General features: G+C 42.9%; 1 protein-coding gene across 3 annotated transcripts in view; it reads left to right on the top strand.

Annotated features, from left to right (window-relative positions):
- SLC25A13 (solute carrier family 25 member 13) overlaps positions 1–18,463 on the top strand; it is a 227,306-nt gene that overhangs the window by 122,196 nt on the left and 86,647 nt on the right. For all 3 annotated transcript variants that reach the window (XM_061164932.1, XM_061164931.1, XM_061164934.1), the window contains 4 exons: positions 12,339–12,485; positions 14,853–14,991; positions 15,998–16,091; positions 16,298–16,382. In XM_061164932.1, coding sequence (XP_061020915.1) covers positions 12,339–12,485; positions 14,853–14,991; positions 15,998–16,091; positions 16,298–16,382 — 465 coding nt within the window. The remainder of the gene's footprint in view (positions 1–12,338; positions 12,486–14,852; positions 14,992–15,997; positions 16,092–16,297; positions 16,383–18,463) is intronic.

Raw genomic sequence — 18,463 nt, 5'->3', positions numbered from 1 at the left:
TCTTTCCTCTCAGCTCTTAGAGCAAAGATGTAATTTTATGATTATGAGTTGAAAAAAATGGATTTTTAATATACTGAAAGCAGTATATTTAGAAAACAGTTTAGAGGAATTTTTGTATCCTGTACCTGATGGAACTCCTGTTCATAAATGATTAGCATAGAATTCTCTAACTTGTTTGGAAGTATTTCTGTGATTGTTACTTGCATGGAGCAATCCATCCAATTCAGGAAATATTTGCTGGGGATGCAGGATTTGTCAAGAGGCTTTGTGCAGAAGACTCAGAGGCGCAGAGGGAATGACAACTTTTGAGACACAGTCTACAAGTCTGGGTGTCATTCCTGTGTTTTTCTGCCGGACAGCTCAAAAGACACAATTGCAAACAGATATACAATGTATACCCTATGAAGATGCTCTTTTATAACAAAAATCTTTGAAAGTTTGTAGCATAGACCCTTAAGGCAGGTGTCACTTCGAAACCAACAGTTTCAGAGTCTGGTTACAACAGCCTTCCAAAGTATATAATTAAAGGTCCGGATACCAGTATAAGGTAGTTAACAGCCTCGTTTTACAGATGAGGAGACTAAGGCCTTTACTTTAGAGTCTCCTAGCAGTATCTCACGTGTGATTGGGCATCTTTCCATGTGCCTGTTGCCACTTGTATATTTCCTTTGGAGATATATCTGCCGAAATCCATCACCGCCTTTCTTACTGCATGGGAGCTGTAGGCAACTGTGAGCGCAGGGTGCAAGGAAGGCCCTTAAGCTTCTCTGCCCAACAATCCTGTAGAGTCGGCAGTGAGAGTCACTCAAAAAAAAAGAATAATAGTAACAATCTTTGTAATTTATGAAATGCTTTAAAAAATATTCTATTTCTGATAATAGCATCCCCAATACCCTGAGAGGTAGCGATCATTATGCCCTGTTATATGCAAAAGAATAAACAGACTCTAGGGTAAAATTTTGCATTTTCAGGTAGTTTTATTGGGAAATGCTCATGGCTTTCATTTGGGTTCCCAGAGGAATATTCCCGAAGAGTGCAGAACAACTGTTCTGGAGCTTAACTTCTCCCATAAGATCACAGGCATGTGAGGAATTAAACAATATGGTGCCGTTACCACTTAGACTCCTCCGTACTGTCTCCAGGGCTGTGGCTATGAAGTTAGTTTCTGTTCCTGGAGCGACCGTGTGTCTTAATGGGGTTGTCCAGTCGTGCATTACTGGACATTTAGGATTCCTGATCCCTGCCCATTAATTGCCAGATATGATGATAAAGCCATAGCAGGGTGTGTGTTACTCTTGTTTCCAGTTACTTTTTTCTTTTCTTGGCCTCACCACACAGCTTGTGGGATCTTAGTTCCCTGACCAGGGATTGAACCTGGGCCCTGGCCGTGAAAGCACAAAGTCTTACCCAGTGGACCGCCATGGAATTCCCCTCCAATTACTTTTTGATAGTGTTTTATAATCATGTGTATATATTTAATATCAATAACCTCAGATATGCAGATGACACCACCCTTATGGCAGAAAGTGAAGAACAAAAGAGCCTCTTGATGAAAGTGAAACAGGAGAGTGAAAAAGTTGGCTTAAGGCTCAACATTCAGAAAACTAAGATCATGGCATGCATTCCCATCACTTCATGGCAAATGGATGGGGAAACAGTGGCTGACTTTATTTTTGGGGGCTCCAAAATCACTGCAGATGGTGATTGCAGCAATGAAATTAAAAGATTCTTACTTCTTGGGAGGAAAGTTATGACCAACCTAGACAGCATGTTAAAAAGCAGAGACATTACTTTGTCAACAAAGGTCCGTCGAGTCAAGGCTATGGTTTCTCCAGTGGTCATGTATGGACATGAGAGTTGAACTATAAAAAAAGCTGAGTGCCGAAGAATTGATGCTTTTGAGCTGTGGTGTTGGAGAAGACTCTTGAGAGTCCCTTGGACTGCCAGGAGATCCAACCAGTCCATCCTAAAGGATATCAGTCCTGAGTGCTCACTGGAAGGACTGATGTTGAATCTGAAACTCCAGTACTTTGGCCACCTGATGCGAAGAGTTGATTCATTTGAAAAGCCCCTGATGCTGGGAAAGATTGAGGGCAGGAGGAGAAGGGGACAACAGAGGGTGAGATGGCTGGATGGCATCACCAACTCGATGGACATGAGTTTGAGTAAACTCCAGGAGTTGGTGATGGACAGGGAGGCCTGGCGTGCTGTAGTTCATGGGGTTGCAGAGAGTCGGACATGACTGAGCAACTGAACTGAATTACAATTTAAAAATCATCTGCACATAGGAGTTTCTAGCAGCTCCTGTCTCCGAGTACCTTGGGTTGCTCCCCATTGTGAAATACTTGTTCACTAGAAAGCTGTTGCTTGTCAACCACTTCTGTAGTGTTTTCCAGCTTGGCGAGTGCTTTGGCTTTTGTTGGTCTTTACCGTCACTTTAGGTGTTGAGCAGTGGCTACTGTTTCTGCATGAAAGATGAGCACATAGAAGCAGGGAGGAGTTTCCTGAGTTTGTTCAAGATGAGAAAGGTGGAACACAAGTTGGTTTTAATTTTCCTAAATCTCTAGCAGTGTCTTCAAATTTTGTATAAATTTTCTTCTGAAGTGATTATCTTAAAAGGCTGCACCCTGGGCCTCTCTGTCCCCACAAGAGTTTGATTCAGTAGGTCTGTATAGGGCCTAAGAAGTTGCCTTTCAGACAAGCATCCTGAATTGTGATGTCCCAGATGGTCCGAGGGCTACACACTGAGAATCATTGATCTAGATGACAAAACCCTGACCGTTTAAAAGTGCAGAATCTGGTGTTCAGGTCTCACCCTAAGGTTGATGGGGAGCTCAGAGAGGCAGACATGATGAGGCTGGTGTTTCAGAAGGATCATTCTGGCTGTTGTGTGGAAGATCAAGGGGAGGGTCCTATGATGGAGAGAGGGAGACCAGCTGGCTACTTTCCAGTATAACAGTTGGTAACAGTGATGAGCCGAAGAAGATGGGTTTCAAGAAAAATTATAGGGATGGACCTGACCAGGTTTGGTGATTTGTTAGGATGGGGACAGGTAGGCATATGTGTAACTCATAGTTCTCTCCTGTAATTTAGACTTTGGGCAAGTGGAAGGATGGTGGTGATTTACTGAGGTTGGGGGCAAAGGGGGAAGGGATGGAGGGCATGTGGATGAAGGGCTGTTAGGAGCGCTTTGCACATAATCACCAGTGACTTGTGTGCGGTTGAGTTGTTTCCACCTCATCCTCAGTTCGTTGGAGTTAGGATCTCATAAGAACCCTACTGATGGCCCCACAGACCTGGGCATTTCCAAGAAAATTCTCTTTCTTTCATTTCACAGAGACAAGGCATTTCTTTGTTTCTAGAGGCCTTCCTCCTCTTGCTGTAGGAAGAGGACTCATTCAGAAATTAGCAGTGCTTTAAATTGGTAGAGAGACCAGATATTAGTGTCAGGATTCCATTCGTTAGCCAAGAAATGGGATAGCTGACTTGGGGGAGAGTGGGGCTAATAATTCTTTCTAATGTTGTCTCATCAAATAGAGTTTAGGAATGAAGTTCCCTGACCCAGCAGAAAGCCTTCATCATGAGGGTATGCGTGTTTCACCATAACTTTATTCAGGTCCTCCTTTTGTCAGAAGAATGACACCAGGAGAGGTGAATTATAGTTGGTGGAGCTAGGATTAGAAACTCAGATTCAGAGCTGTGTCCCAGATCAGCCATTCATATTCCTAAAAGCTATTATCTTCAGATCACGTGAGCCCCAAGATAACTTTGTTAGATGCCAAAGCATATTCATGCAAATAACACAACTGAACAATTTTGGTTCTTTGTTAAAGCAAATTGACCAGTATTTTGGCTTATGGGTCAACATGGCATACAGATCAACCCAAATCTTTTGTGTAAAATGGGCATTTTGGTCCTAGAGAGCAAAGTTCTGGAAGTCGGCAGCTCCCAAGTCCTTCTTGAGGCCAGAGTTTCACTGCTCCTAGTCAGATGTTTTTCATCATAGGCTTGCGACTGTGTATGTCAGTGTATACTAGTTTAAGGCAAAACTTTCAACACAATAGGCTATCTTGTTAAAAAAGAAATTGTTCCCCCTGCTGCTACTCTAACATCACCACCAAACAAAAGAAACATAACCTTCAACCATGGCAACATCAAATTCTCAAGCTTTGGAACTGAAAGAGCATTTCAGGTGTTAACAAAAAATAATCCTTTTTAAGTAGGACTTGCTGAAGCCACGATTGTTTCAACCCATTAGTGGACCACTAACCAAGTCGTTGCTTAGGACTGAGTAACCCAAGCCATTTGTTCCTCCTTGGCTCCCCCAGCTTGCCATCTGTATTAATTAAAATATCTAGACCATGGATCTTTAGTAGCCAGAGACCATGATTATATTTGCATTTTTAACACGCATGTGCTCTTTATGTTGATTTTAAGTTGGACCAGATGGGATCTGCCACATGGCTTTGGTGCTGCTTCATAAATACAGCACCCCTTGATGATCCAAGATGAAATAATGAGTAAAGGTGTAGCTAACGTCATTTTGCTCTCAGCTTTTCTAAAAGATGAGATCGTGTTTTGTGTCCAAATAGCAACCACCGCTGGTTTGGCAGTGGGTGACGAGAGATGTGGGAAGAGCCTGATCACTTGGAGATTTAGATGCAGGACTCCTTTCATTCACTCTGCACTTTCTGCTCTCTGGGCAGAGGAGATCGGAGTTCACTGTGCTGTTGTGTCTGTGGTGTTTGTCAGCTTGCTGTTCTGTGGGGTGGCCTGTTGTGCAGGCGTTTACAGTAAGGCCCTGGTGAAAATGAACACCCCACACGGCTGTTACCCACTGCTGAGTTTAACGTCGAATCAGAAGCGCCAGGACATTGAGGTGGGAGATGGAAAAGCTCTGTGTTTGGTCATTGCCAAGGTGTTGTGTGGGCGGTGCCACATGCCAAATAATTACTGCTTCTTAAGACCCTGTTTTTACTTTTATTTTTTTTTAAGGCACTTTTAAAATTAGAGGCCCCACCCAGTGAAATGGAGATAAAATTTCACCCCAAACTCTGGAAGTCTGACTGCATAGGGTGAATGTGGGCAGCACAGAAAAATGTTGCGAGTGGGAACAACTACTTTCTCTACCTGTTCCGTTGCCAGGTTCTCTTTTTTATTCAGTTTAAAAATATACGGATTTTTATTTTAACTAGAATTTTTTTCCTCTGAGTTAGCACAGGATTATGAAAATGATACTTACATATTAAATGCTACAGGTCCTGATACTTGATGTAATATAAAATTTACTTGAAATAGAGCAAAATATGATACCATATTTTGTAAGCAAACCTTCTTTACACCTTTTTATTCCTCATTTTCATAAATAATCACCTGCATTTTCCTCAGAATTCTTACACCACCACTTTCAAAAGGAGTTTTTTTTTTATCTTAGCAGTATAAATTTGATACAAATCCTTGTTGATACTCCCTGTTTTTATTAAAGTTTTAGATATTTATTTTTAATTTCAAAACTGTACAAAACACAAAAATGCAAAGGGGTCTTTTTTTTGCGCCCCCCCCCCCCCCCTTTGGTTCCTGACACATTGTTCAGGTTGAAGCACAAACTTATGTGTCTGAACAGAAGTAAAGAGAATTTCTGCATTCAAAATACACCCGATTGGAGACTGGAGGTTATTACGGAAATGACAGGCCTGAACTACTAGAAGCATGAAAGTTAAATTAAAAGTGCTGTAACCCCTGTATGTGTGTATTTCTGTACAGCTAGCTGTTTTGAGGATTTGTTTCATTTTTCCCCCTTCCTATAGCATTCTGAATGGTTGTGTTGAAGTTGTTGGAAGCTGCTCGAGTAGAAGGCGAGTCCATTAATCATTATGCCCCCGAAGAGAGGGAACAGAAAATAGCTCACTGGCAAATGTGAAGAAAAATGGAGACTCCTCTCATGTGCTGGAGTAGGACTGCCTCGGAGGCAGCGGTCCAGCTATGCGCTGCTGCGGCCTTCTGGCCCTAGATGAAGGAGCCCCCTTTCTCTGCACAGCCCCTCCTGGCTCCATCGGCGGCATTTAGGAAGCACCCCGAGGCCTGTTACTGAGAAGAGCCCTCTCTCCCCACAGAGCTGTCTTCACCTAAGCTCTCTGGGTTTTCCACAGGGTCTCAGGCCCTCAGATTTATCGTCGGCACTCATGTAGGTATCGTTTCTATTTCTGTCATCTGCCCACTCTTTCTGTGTATCCTAGGATGATCTCATCCATTGGTACAACTTTTTTTTTTTCTTTTCCTTCTGGTTTTTGGTAGGCCTTCTCCTAAAAGGAGCAGGAAGTCCGCGAAGGTTAAGAATATGGCTCTGGAGCCAGACCACTCAGCTGCACATCCAGTTTCACCCTTGGTGTCACGTGACCCCCAGCGGCCCTTTCCTTTGTTTTTCCAGCTGCAAAATGGAGATGATGGGCAGCCCCACCTTAAAGGATTATTGTGATGATGAAGTAGGAAAATGCAACTGTCCCTGAAGTATAACCTACGCTCAATAACAGTAAACATGGTCTCTTGGGGCATTTTTCCTCTAAAATTCTGTTGTCTGCACTTCCCAGATTTGTACTTCCACACGTGCCTCTGACATTTTTTGGTTTCTGCTTAACTTTTGTTTATAACTTAAGCTCATCTCACTCCAGGTTTCTCCCTCATAGTCAACGACCTCATCTCTTTCCCCTGAAGCATTTTCTTTTGTGGCAGATTCTTCCATTCTCCAAGGTGAGGATTCTTTTAGAAACTCGTGTTCCATTTTTACATATGAATCACCACCCAAACTTTTCTTAAAATCTCTTTTCCAGTTATCTGTCCACATCACTTATGATCCCCTTACTTAAGGTTTTGCCCAAGGCAGCGTAAGTTAGTGGTTAAAAATCTCAGTTTTGGAATCTGATAATACCTTGGTACAGAACGCGAAGCCTGGGTTCCTCCTCACGGTGTGCCTTTGGACTAGTAACTTAACCTCCACGAGCTTCAGGTACCTCTGGGAGACGAAGATGTTATTACTTTACAGGATTATTGTGAAACTTGAATGAAATACTGTCTCTGAAGTTCTTGGCAGAGCCCCCAGCCTGGAGGAAGTGTTCAGGCCTTCAGCTGTTTCTGTCACCCTCTGCCCTAACTGGTTTTCATCTCTCTGTCCCTCTTGATAGTTCAGAGTAATTTAGCAGAACCGCTGTTCCTTACTAGGGATTTTTTTTTTTTTTTTAAGACTCTGAAGTACTTATATTGGAAGGGATTGGAGAGGTTTTCAAACCCTTCACTTTGACCAGAATTAATGCTCCTTTTTATGAAGTGCCTATTGCACATGACGTCTAGTTTTTACCATCCTGAGCGGCACAGTGTTGCTGGGGCCCTAAGATACAAACACGGCTCCCTAGGCCCTGCCAACTTGGAGTGTCATGACTGAGACTTGAGCTCTGCCCCTTCCGGTCCCAGACTTAAGATTTTTATCATCATAACATCTTGCTTCCACAACCTCCTGTATTAAATAAAGCTAAATTAAAATAAATTCCTTGACGTGTGTTTCTCAGCCAGTAGTTGAACAGATATTTCCAGTGACTGGGAACCTGCTGTTTTGCGGGGTAGCCCATTTCATTGCTGAATAGTTGTGCAGGTTAAATACCTCTATGCTTTGTGCCAGAACCTGATCCCTCTATTTTTTCTCCACTGATTCTCTTTCTTTTTTTCTTTTATAAAAAACAGAGAGGCAGTCTAACTTCTTTTTACCTCGTAGTCCTTTAAACCATTAAATATTTGAATGTAACTATTGTTTCTCACATTGTTCTCCCCTCTTCCGCACACAGGACGAGTTGATCCATTCTGGCCCATTTCATTTGGAAATGACCAGTAGCTACCCGTGCACACCATGCATCCCAAAAGCTTTCCATCCCAGCCTTACCCTTCTGGATTCAGATATGTCCAGCCCTCACTGAACAGGACTAGGTTTTCCTTAATCAGCTGTAGAGGTGCCAGAGGAGAATTTAAGAAGTTCCTCTGCCACGAGTAGCAAGCCTGGCTTTGTTTCAAAGGTCATCCATTCTTGAATTCAGTATTTGTAGAGGCCCTGTGTTATAGCTCCCCCAGGCCTCCTTATTGATCTTTCTCCTCCTCAGCCTTCTGTTTGTGTGCAAGGCCGGGAGAAGGCCTTGTAGATGTGGTTTCTCTCTTCCGGGTTCTTCTCCGCTGTTGTTAGGAAGACAGTTGTGGCAATCACGAGCACATCAAAGACTTTTGCCTTAATGAAAAATTTTTGGAAATTCTCTTGTTTTCTCATGAAAGATGGCAACAGAAAAATCTAGAGCCTTAGAATAATTTAAAAGCAAATTGAAAGCTCATCCTCTCATAATTATGAAGATTCCTAAGTGTCAAAGAGCATTTTGTAATCAAGATCCTGAGAGCAGCACCATCCAGGCTCCCATGCAGTCTAGTGTGGTATGAGGAGCAAGGCCAGGGCAGTGGGACCGCCTGGGCTTGAAGTCCAGCTTTGCTGCTTCCTGTCAATGAGAGCTCCGTTTCCTCATCTGCTGCAGTAAGGTTAATAGTGGTTCCTAAATCGTAGGGTTGCTGTGAATGTTAAATGAGTCATTACTACAGAGTACTTTAGAACAATCTGGCAGGTAATGCATGCTCACGAAATGCTGTTACTGCCGCTGTTTTATTGTTTGAGGTAATAGTTTTCATTTCCTTACCTAGAACAAGAAACAGTCATGACATAAACAGATGTTCTTCAGAAGGCAGCCCCCATCTTCAGTAAGCTCCTTTTAAGTTTAGGGAAACACATAGCTAAACGTTTTTACTATTTCCTACTATTAATAGAGAACTGCATGATCTGCCTTCACGTTTTTCATGGAATTTATAGTGTTCCCATTCTCTTAAGAACTGTTGGAAATGCATTCTCAAGTTCTTCGTTAGGGTTAAAAGTGCTTTCTTCTCCAGGGATTGCGGGGTCCCTGCTGCTTACAGTTAATCGAGCACCAAAATGCATAGTGATGGTGTTCGTCTGCATCACCAGTGCACCCCCGTCCTGTGATGGGAGCATCAGCCCCCACATGGGTGTTTGTTTCCCGGTTCAGCATTCCGGACAGGTTGGTCTCAATGTGGTGGCTTCCTGCTCTCAGAGAAGGGGGTGTGGCCAGGGAAAGTGGTACTGTTTTGGGTATAATGGTCTGAAGATCCCCAAGACTCTCTTAGTTATAAACTAGGGGAAGTGGTAAATAAGTGGAAACACGTTCTGGTATTGTCGAGAGTAATCTTGGCTTACGATAGTTTTAGCAGTGGGTCTGGCAATTCAAAGACTCTGTTCATTTACTTTCAATTGAGTACATACTGTGGTCATTTTTCACGACAGGGTGTTTAACAGTTGGTTTCATCCTTCCTCATAAATTGGAGACACTTGTACAGAGGACCCCTTTTTGTTCAATACATTGTAATTTCTTCACTCAATTGGTTTTATACAATTTCATATCTCTGATGATATGTCTGTGGTTTATTGAGTGCCTACTATATCTAAAGCATTCTGCCCACGCCACAAGGAGGATGAGCAGTACACAGCAAGGTGGGGGAAAGACAGGAATGCAAGCACCTGATTATAATGTAGGATGGAATAAGACAAGTCTTATAGTTGAGGGCCATGCGGGAGACCACGTGATCATTTCAGTTATTTTCAGTTGGGAGGCCTGGTTATATTTACCTAGGTGGTGGCATTTGAGCTACCAAGTAGGTGGATTTCAGGAGCTAGAGAAGAAGGCTACGGTCCGTGCCAGGTGGGGGAAAGAGTGTGGACAAAGGCCTGGGCATGTGGAAGGTCTGGCTGGGCTGGGCGTGGGTACTGGAGACCAGGCTGAGAGTAACGCCTTGGAGCATCTCAAGAGTCTTGCTTTGGAGACAGATCTTTATGATGAAAGGTTTCGGGCAAGGGTGGTGGGAGTCAGGTTTGAGATGCTTGAAGACAGCTGTTGATGTGTGCAAGGGGCATGCAGAGATGAGAGAGAGCGCCCGGCTGAAAAGCTGGTCTCACAGTGGCCATTCAGCCATGTTCTGAGGAGGACTTGAACGCGTGGTGTCAGGAGTGAAAAGGTAAAGATGCATTCGAGTGACCTTTCAAAGGTCTAGGTGACTTAATTTAGTAACTGGTTTACTCTGAGGGAAAGAAGCTTGAAGAATTGAAAATGACAGGTTTCCATGGTAGATGACCAGGAAAACAAGATGCTAGTAATGAAGTTTGGAATACAGGAGAGAGACCAGACTTGAGGGTTGGGTGGGAGACAACCCAACAGCGTGTTGAGTGACATGGAATTTTATGGCCTTTACAAGATACCCCATGGGTAGATTTTCTAAGCTATCAGGAATTCTGGTGCAGAAGATAGGAGTGAGAGACCTGGATCTGGGAATCAAGACCCATGAGAGTTCTTTTAAGAAGACCTAGGGAGTGGAGTTCTTTGCAGAGCAGAGTTGATTCAGGACCCGAGGACAGAGGGCTGATTGGTGCCTCCCATTTAAGGAGTGAGTGGAAGAGGCACGAGAAAGGTTAGGTCCCAGGCGAGAGTTCCCGCAGGGACGGGCCTGGCCAACACTGGCAGATGGTATAACTGAAGAGAGGCTTTTCAATAGAATTAGAACTCTGATTCTTATTATTGTTTTGTCTTTAAGAAGGTTTTATTGTAGTCACTTTCAAACTGCACAAAAGTAAAGGTGAGGGTATAATGACCTACCATGTTCACACTCCAGCTTCTATCATTTTCAATATTTATTAATTCCTCAGTATCATCTAATAAAGCTTATTAAACTTCAAGCAATTTAAGGTCCTCAAAACCCTCATCCATGATGCCTTTTCATTTCGTCGAGATGAGATCTCACTCCAAGGGCCCATTTGGGAAATGGGCAGAGTGTTGTGAGGAAGAGTCTCTGCAGAAGGAATGCGCCTCCTACATGGCACACGCTGGGTTCTGATGGGAGGCTGTGTTTTATTGTGAGTATACACTTACCTCCAGGAATATCGAAAGAAATCTTAAGATCGGGCTCTCTATCCATAGATCATACGAATTAAAACATACATCCAGCAGCACTGACACAGTTTAGCCATCTCTGACCCACGTACCATCCAATTCCCAATTTTAGAGCATTGGTCCTCAACTGTGACATAAGGCCCTCTCTGAAGACATTCTTGATTGCCGTGGCCTTGGAAAGGGGCTGCAGTATCTGATGGAAAGAGAGTGGGAATGCACAGAAGAGCCCACGTAACAAAGGCTTCGCCCACCCCCAGACGCCAATAATGTAGAGGAGTAGCGTCTTCTGGAGCAGAACCACCCTTTTCAATCTGTTGTTACATCACGTGTTTGTGAACCAAGTTACCATTAAGAATTTTTCTCTCTTCTGTGGGGAGAGGTTAATGGCCTTTTAACTGGCTTTCCTTTGATTATTTGCATCACCTAAGCAGGGTTTGGCCAATCATTGAGCGTGTGCTGTTCTAAGCTTAGTTGCTCAGCTGTGTTGGACTGTTTGCAACCCCGTGGACTGTAGCTCTCCAGGCTCCTCTGTCCATGGGGATTCTCCAGGCAAGTATACTACAGTGGGTTGGCCATGGCCTCCTCCAAGGGATCTTTCCAACCCAGGAATCGAACCCAGGTCTCACACATTGCAGGCAGATTCTTTACCATCTGAGCCACCAGGGAAGCCCTCTTTGAGCCTACCAAGCCTCACTCTAGTTTTTATTTTCCTCGTGTCTTTGGACTTGAACAGAAGTGATTTGGTTTCTTTGGGTAAGAGATTTAAAGGGGGGGGAATGTACTTTCTCAAGACATATTCACCAGTCTAAGCAAAGTTTCCTCTTTGGAAGGAGATAATAACTTGGGGATGCTACTAAACAAGTGTAGGGCTCAGTAATTCAAGATAAAATGTCTGTTTCTTCACCCTGACTTGAAATTGAACAGTCATTTATAGTAACTGAGAAATACAACTAATTCACCTTTTTTTCCCCGCCCCCCAAACTTTAAGCTTTTTATTTTTTATTGGGTTATAGCTAATTAATAATGTTGTGGTGTGTGCGTTAGTTGCTCTGTTCCCTCCGACTCTTTGCAACCTCATGGACTGTGTGTAGCCCATCCATAGAATTCCCCAGGCAAGAATACTGGAGTGGGTTGCCATTTCCTCCTCCAGGGGATCTTCCCGACCCAGGGATCGAGCCCTGGTCTTCTGCATTGCAGGCAGATGCTTTACTGTCTGAGCCACCAGGAAAGCCAATGTTGTGATAGTTTCAGATGAACAGCAAAGGGATTCGGCCATACATATGCACTTACCTTCTTTATTTGTAGGAAATACAGCTGGAACATGCAAAGCAAGCCTTTGTTCAGAGGGACAATGCCAGGACTGGAAAAGTCACAGCCATTGACTTCCGCGATATCATGGTCACCATTCGCCCTCACGTCTTGACGCCTTTTGTAGAAGAATGTCTAGTAGCAGTAAGTAGGGGGTGTTGTTTTTGTTTGTTTGTTTGTTTAGTTTTTAATGGAGTAAACTTTAATTTACAGTGTTGTCCTCATTTCAGGTATACAGCTGAGGTAATCAGCTATACATATTTGTATATCAGTTCTTTTTAAGAGTCTATTCCCATAGAGGTCATTATAGAATATTGAGTAGCATTCCCTATGCTGTGCAGTAAGTCTTTATTATCTATTTTATGTATAGTAGTGTGTCTATATCAATGCCAGTCTCCCAATTTGTGTCTCCCCCTAAGTTGTAACTTGCCCTAATGAAATAATTTATTCTATCTGGCTTAAGCTCAGTGGATAAGGAATTGTAAGAAGTTTTTTTTCTGTTTAAGCACTGACATTTTCTTCTTTGCTCAGTGGTATTGCATCCATTACCAAAGTTACAGAAAGTGCTTTGTCAGTGTTAATGGGTATCTTAATTTGTTACCTGGATAGTATGGAATATCTTAAAGTAATGTATTAACTAGGCTTTTTTTAAAAAAAAGGAAAAACAGCTATATAATTGCATTTTAGTTTGCTTTATATTTTGAGATATGTCAAACGCTTGTCTTCACTTTTACAAGTTCTCCAAGGAAAAGTACTTAAAAACAAAAAAGTGCACACATATATTTGAGGAGTCGGCAGAATAGCACTTCTAACTTTGGATTCAGTCACTCATGCAACCTGTGTGTTGAGGCAACAGTGGACCGTGTGGTGGGCAGGTCTCTGCTGTGTCCAGCCCCTCTTCTCCCTCACAGGCCCTGAGGGTACCCTGGAGCATTCCATGGTGGTGGTTCCCAAGCCTTGGTCACGGAGCTTAAGACTCATCAGGGATTGTTATTAAAAATGCATATTCTGAGGTCTTTTCTAGGCCTGCTGATCCACCATCCACAGTGGTGATCTAATTTCTTTTACATTTTTAAACTTCATTTATTTGCTCATTGTTGACTGCGCTGGGTCTTCGTTGCCATGCCTGAATTCTCTCTACTTGCTGCAAGCGGGGCTCCTCCCTGATTGCGGCGCAGACTGCTCGTTGCGGTGGCTTCTTGTGTGGAGCACAGGCTGTGGGCACTTGAGCTCAGTAGTTGGGGCACACGGGCTTAGCTGCCCCATGGCACGTGGGATCATCTTCCTGGACCAGAGACTGAACCTGTGGCGCCTGCATTGGCAGGCAGATTCTTAACCACCGGACCCCAGGGAAGTCCTAGTATCTAATTTCCAAAGCTTCTTGGATAATTGTGATGATCCCCTATATTTGGGACCTGTATGCAGTGGTAACTCTTGTTGTGTTAATCCCAGGGAGAGGACTTTTTGAGTGTGTCACCGTCATCTGAGTTTCCCGTAATGCTTACCTTAAGTGAGGACTCAGAGTAGTTCCTCATTTTTCCTCTTTATTTTCACTGGTCCCTCTTTTTGAAGATAATGGTGTTCTAATAAGGCTCTCCCACTCTGGCACTGCAGCAGCTCCTTTTCTTGGTCCTTCCCTTCCCTAGCCCAGTCTAAACTCTCATGTCAGCTATTTCGAACATTTATGAAGTGAAGATTTATGTGGTTGTTACCTTATAAAGAAGTGCTTTCCTAATAAAAATATTTTGCCTTGTTAGGGAAGGATAGAATTTGAAACCCCAAACTGAAGTTCCATTTATAATGGACATGCTGTCTGTTTCCCTTATCCCTGAGAAGAAATATGGTTTCTTACAAATGCTGATTATCAAGAGTTCTGGCCAGTCTTAACCCCCATCAAAGCATATGACATCTCAGAATTTTATCATAATGTACTTGTTTATTGGAAATCCTACCAATACAAAGTATGTACTTAAATGATTGTTTATTACTACTTATAAGTAACATGACAAATCATGATATTAATGTTAGATTAACCACTTCTCATAGCATGTTGTGTTGGTATAATAGTTTTGCATGTATAAGTATACGCATGTGGGCATGTGTATAATACAGTTTTGCATGTCTAAGCTTTTAAGAATTGCTCATTAGATGAAATAAACAAACTTATAAAACATTTCCAATGGAAATTTGAACTCTGTAAATTACTACTGGTCCTGTTGTTATAATCCTACATGTGTATTTATTTAGTTTCTAGGACCTGTGTGTGGAGAGTACAAGTTCTGGTCATGATTAGTTGCAGTTACTTCTAAAAATCATTTATAGCTTTTTTTTTTTTTTTTTTCCTTTTCTTTTAATGTGAAAGAAAAATACTTCTGGCCACTTTTTGCTATACATGCTTTTTTGATTACTTCCAAAACTAGCATTTGATATACGTACTTCTGAATCTTCTTCATTCTATAAATCCTTTGTTTATTTTTCTTCTCCCCCCCTCTTATTTTCAACTTATTTGAGGCTGCTGGAGGTACCACGTCCCATCAAGTTAGTTTCTCCTATTTTAATGGATTTAACTCGCTCCTGAACAACATGGAACTCATTAGAAAGATCTACAGCACTCTGGCTGGCAACAGGAAAGATGTAGAGGTGACTAAGGGTGAGTGCGACTAAATCTGAATTCTTGCCTGCAAGTATCTGGGTGAAGTATTATTAGAGGGAAGAAGACAACCAAAAGTTTATGTTACAGAGTTTTCTATCCATAGTTTTCTATCTCATTGACACATATTAACCATTTGGTACTTGTGTGTTCTCCACCCTTTGAAACAAATGAAACAATCTTCAGCACATTTTAAATAAACCCAAGGCCTTCTTTGAATGAGGGACCCATGTGAAGTTCCTTGCATGTGTGCTGAGCCTCTCCAGTCCTGTCCCACTCTGTAATGCTATGGGCCGTAGCCCGCGAGGCTCCTCTGTCCATGGGATTCTCCAGGCAGGAGTACTGGAGTGGGTTGCCATTTCCTCCTCCAGGGGATCCTTCCTACCCAGGGGTCGAACCCATGTCTCTTAACATCTGCCTGCATTGGTAAGCGGGTTCTTTATCACTAGTGCCATCTGGGAAGCCCCCAGAGTTCCTTAAATATTTTCAAATCTTACTAAAACCTAAACTAAACTGACATCCTCTAAAATGACCTTTGAAAGTACACAAGGAATTCTTAAACTATACTGCTGACAGTGTGTGTTGATCAATAATCTTTGATCAAGATATCAGCATTTTAATGGAATTTTTTTTTTTTAAACAAGAATTCCCTTTGGAATTCCACAGCTTCATTAATATTATCTCCTGGGACCTCTGTGTATGGAGTTTCATATCTCCTTCCTGGTTTTCCCTGACTTACAATTTGAATGGCTTCCTATGTCATTTATTCAAAGCCTTCAGGTGACACCAACCTTTTAAAGTCACTATTAGAGCAAGCATTCTGCACACTCTTTCCAGATGAATGAAAGAACTGCAAAAATTCTTACCCTATTTGGATTGACTTGAATTCTGTGACTGTTAATAATAAAGTTTGGTGATGTTCGCTCATTCCAGTGCCTTGAGTTAATGCTGCATTTAGTGGCTATTCCTTCTTGAATCTTTCCCTTTTAACTCTTTTTCCATACAGAGGAGTTTGTTCTGGCAGCTCAGAAATTTGGTCAGGTTACACCCATGGAAGTTGACATCTTGTTTCAGTTAGCAGATTTATATGAGCCACGGGGGTAAGTTGGCCTTTTTTTCTTTTAATTAGCTTAATAAAGGGAGGTTAGGAGGTGGGAGTAGGAGGAGGGCAGCAAACCTGGAGAAAAAGAAACCAAATTAAAGATGACTCTGAAATGTGGGAAAGGAGAAAAGGAACGTTTTAAAATTCCATACCTTAAATTTTAATTTGTATTTTGTTGTTGCTTACGTTTGCCTTTCTTTCTAGACGCATGACCTTGGCCGATATTGAACGGATTGCTCCTCTGGAGGAGGGGACTCTGCCCTTCAACTTGGCTGAAGCCCAGAGGCAGGTGGGCAGAAGGATCACACATGCTTCCTGGCGTTTCCTTGATAAGGTCCCACAACCCCTTTTCACTTGCAGTTGCCTTTTTTGGCACTGGTTTCTGACCTAGTGTTTCTCTGTTTTGCACCAAAAAAAAAAAAACCAGACCATTTCAAAAGGCTAGAAAGGGTACTTACTTCGAAACGTCCTGAGTAACAGATAACTGGCATTTGCTCTCTTCTGCGGAAGATGGGCTGATTTCTTAGCTGCATGGGAAGCCTCACCCTCCCCAAAGAGGAGGAAGAAAAGTTCCCTCGGCCTCAGGCTGGCAGAGCCGGGGCCGCAGCCCCCTCTGGGTGTCACGTCCCAGCATCCTGTCGAGAGGTGAGGACCGGCTCTGCCTCGCAGAGAGGCGCTCCGTCAGGGAGGACTGACTGCCATGCCTGCCGTTTTTCTGAATATCAAAATGAGATAATTTTGTTTAGTCTGGAGTCATAGTTTGAAGGCTTTTAGACCTATTTTCTTGGTGAAAGGATTCATAAGTTATGTGGAAACAATTTGAGGAATGCTAAATTTTATTTTATGGTTAACAGAAACCAATCTCTTGAAGTTGTGGGAGTCAGAAACCTAAGACAGGGGACCTCCTCGCACTTAACTCTTGCTCGCCTTTCTATAGATCGGAATTAGAGAAGAAAAGCCTTCAGAGTGTCTGTTGTGCTTCTGCGATGTTTGTAAAATAAATCCCCTCACAGAGGCGCGTCGTCGTTTCAGAAAAATACCTCCTTTAAGGCAAAGCCATCTCCGAATCCTGAGAGACTTAACAGTTTTTGGCTGGGAGCTCCGAGTCTGTACAGAGACGCCAGTGTGACCACAATGGGTTGATGCGGGCTGCATTTTCAGGACGGGCAGGCCCGGAGCCAGGACGCCCTCCTTTCAGCTCTTTCCCACCCGAGGGCAGCGGCGGGTTGTGTGTGCAGCGTGGTGGGCGTGCGCGCAGCAAACCCTCGCTCTGCACCCCTGGAAAACCAGCTGGCCGCTATTAAAAGAGGAAGCCGATTTCCCCGCGTGCAACAGAGGGGAGTGTGGAGTCACATGGAGAGGGGGACACAGCCCCGCTCTCCCCTCCCTTTGATTTTTAAACACCACTTACCCGATGATTATCTCTTTGCCCCTGTGCTGCTAGCTCCTGTAGAAATTGGGGGATTAGGGAAAAGCAGAGAATTTTAAAAAAAGATTCCTCCTGTTCTCCTGTGACAGTGATATCCCACAATTTCTCCTCTATGCCCTCTGCAGCTTCAGCAAGTTTCTGATGGTGGGTGCTTATTGATCCTGTCCCTGAAAGGGTTGGATGGGATTGATGAGGTTTACAGCAGGAAATGATTGGCTGCTGCTTGGAGGTTCAGAGCAATTAACTGGGGCCTTGCCTGGAATATTCTTTACTTATGTGAACCCTGGTGGGCCTGACAACGTTGGCAGACTCAAGCAACAGAGGTCACCTGCCTGCCAGGCTAGGGGGCTAACTCTTCTCAAGAGAGAAGAGTGTGGGAAGAGGAATCTTACTAGTATTCGTTTTGTGAGGATGCCACGTTTCTAGCTTCAGAGAAGTTATCTGAAAGTCTGGGATTTTGTCTTTAGATGAATTAGTGATAGTGGTAGGTACCTCCCCATCAACCCATTATTTTCAAGGTATTTTCACTCATTGTTTTGATGCCAGAAACTTTTTTCGTATTGCCAGTTTATATATGTGTACGTAAAACAGGGCCTTTCTTACGGATGCATCTGTCAAAATGAAGTTGCTATGCATAATAGATATAGATGGAACCCCCCCCCCCCCCATTTGTATGGGGATACCCTTGGAAGCACCCCATGGAATTTGCAGAAGAAATGTTTTGCTTTCTTAAAAATGCATATTTCTGCATAAAGCTATTTTCAGTTCACTTTGAAGGAGATTCCAAATTATCTCATTGTATTAGAGTTATGCTACACTGACAGCAACTAAAATTCAGTGGGTTGATAGTTGGGGTGGGTAATTATTTTCATTGTTCACCAATCTTAATTATCATGGCTTATGAAAAAACAAATTTTATTGAATGTATTTATTCACTCAAC

This window comes from Dama dama, chromosome 18 (genome assembly GCF_033118175.1).
Source record: "Dama dama isolate Ldn47 chromosome 18, ASM3311817v1, whole genome shotgun sequence".
In the NCBI taxonomy this organism is placed as follows: Eukaryota; Metazoa; Chordata; class Mammalia; order Artiodactyla; family Cervidae; genus Dama; species Dama dama.
This window is presented reverse-complemented; position numbering and strand designations above follow the sequence as displayed.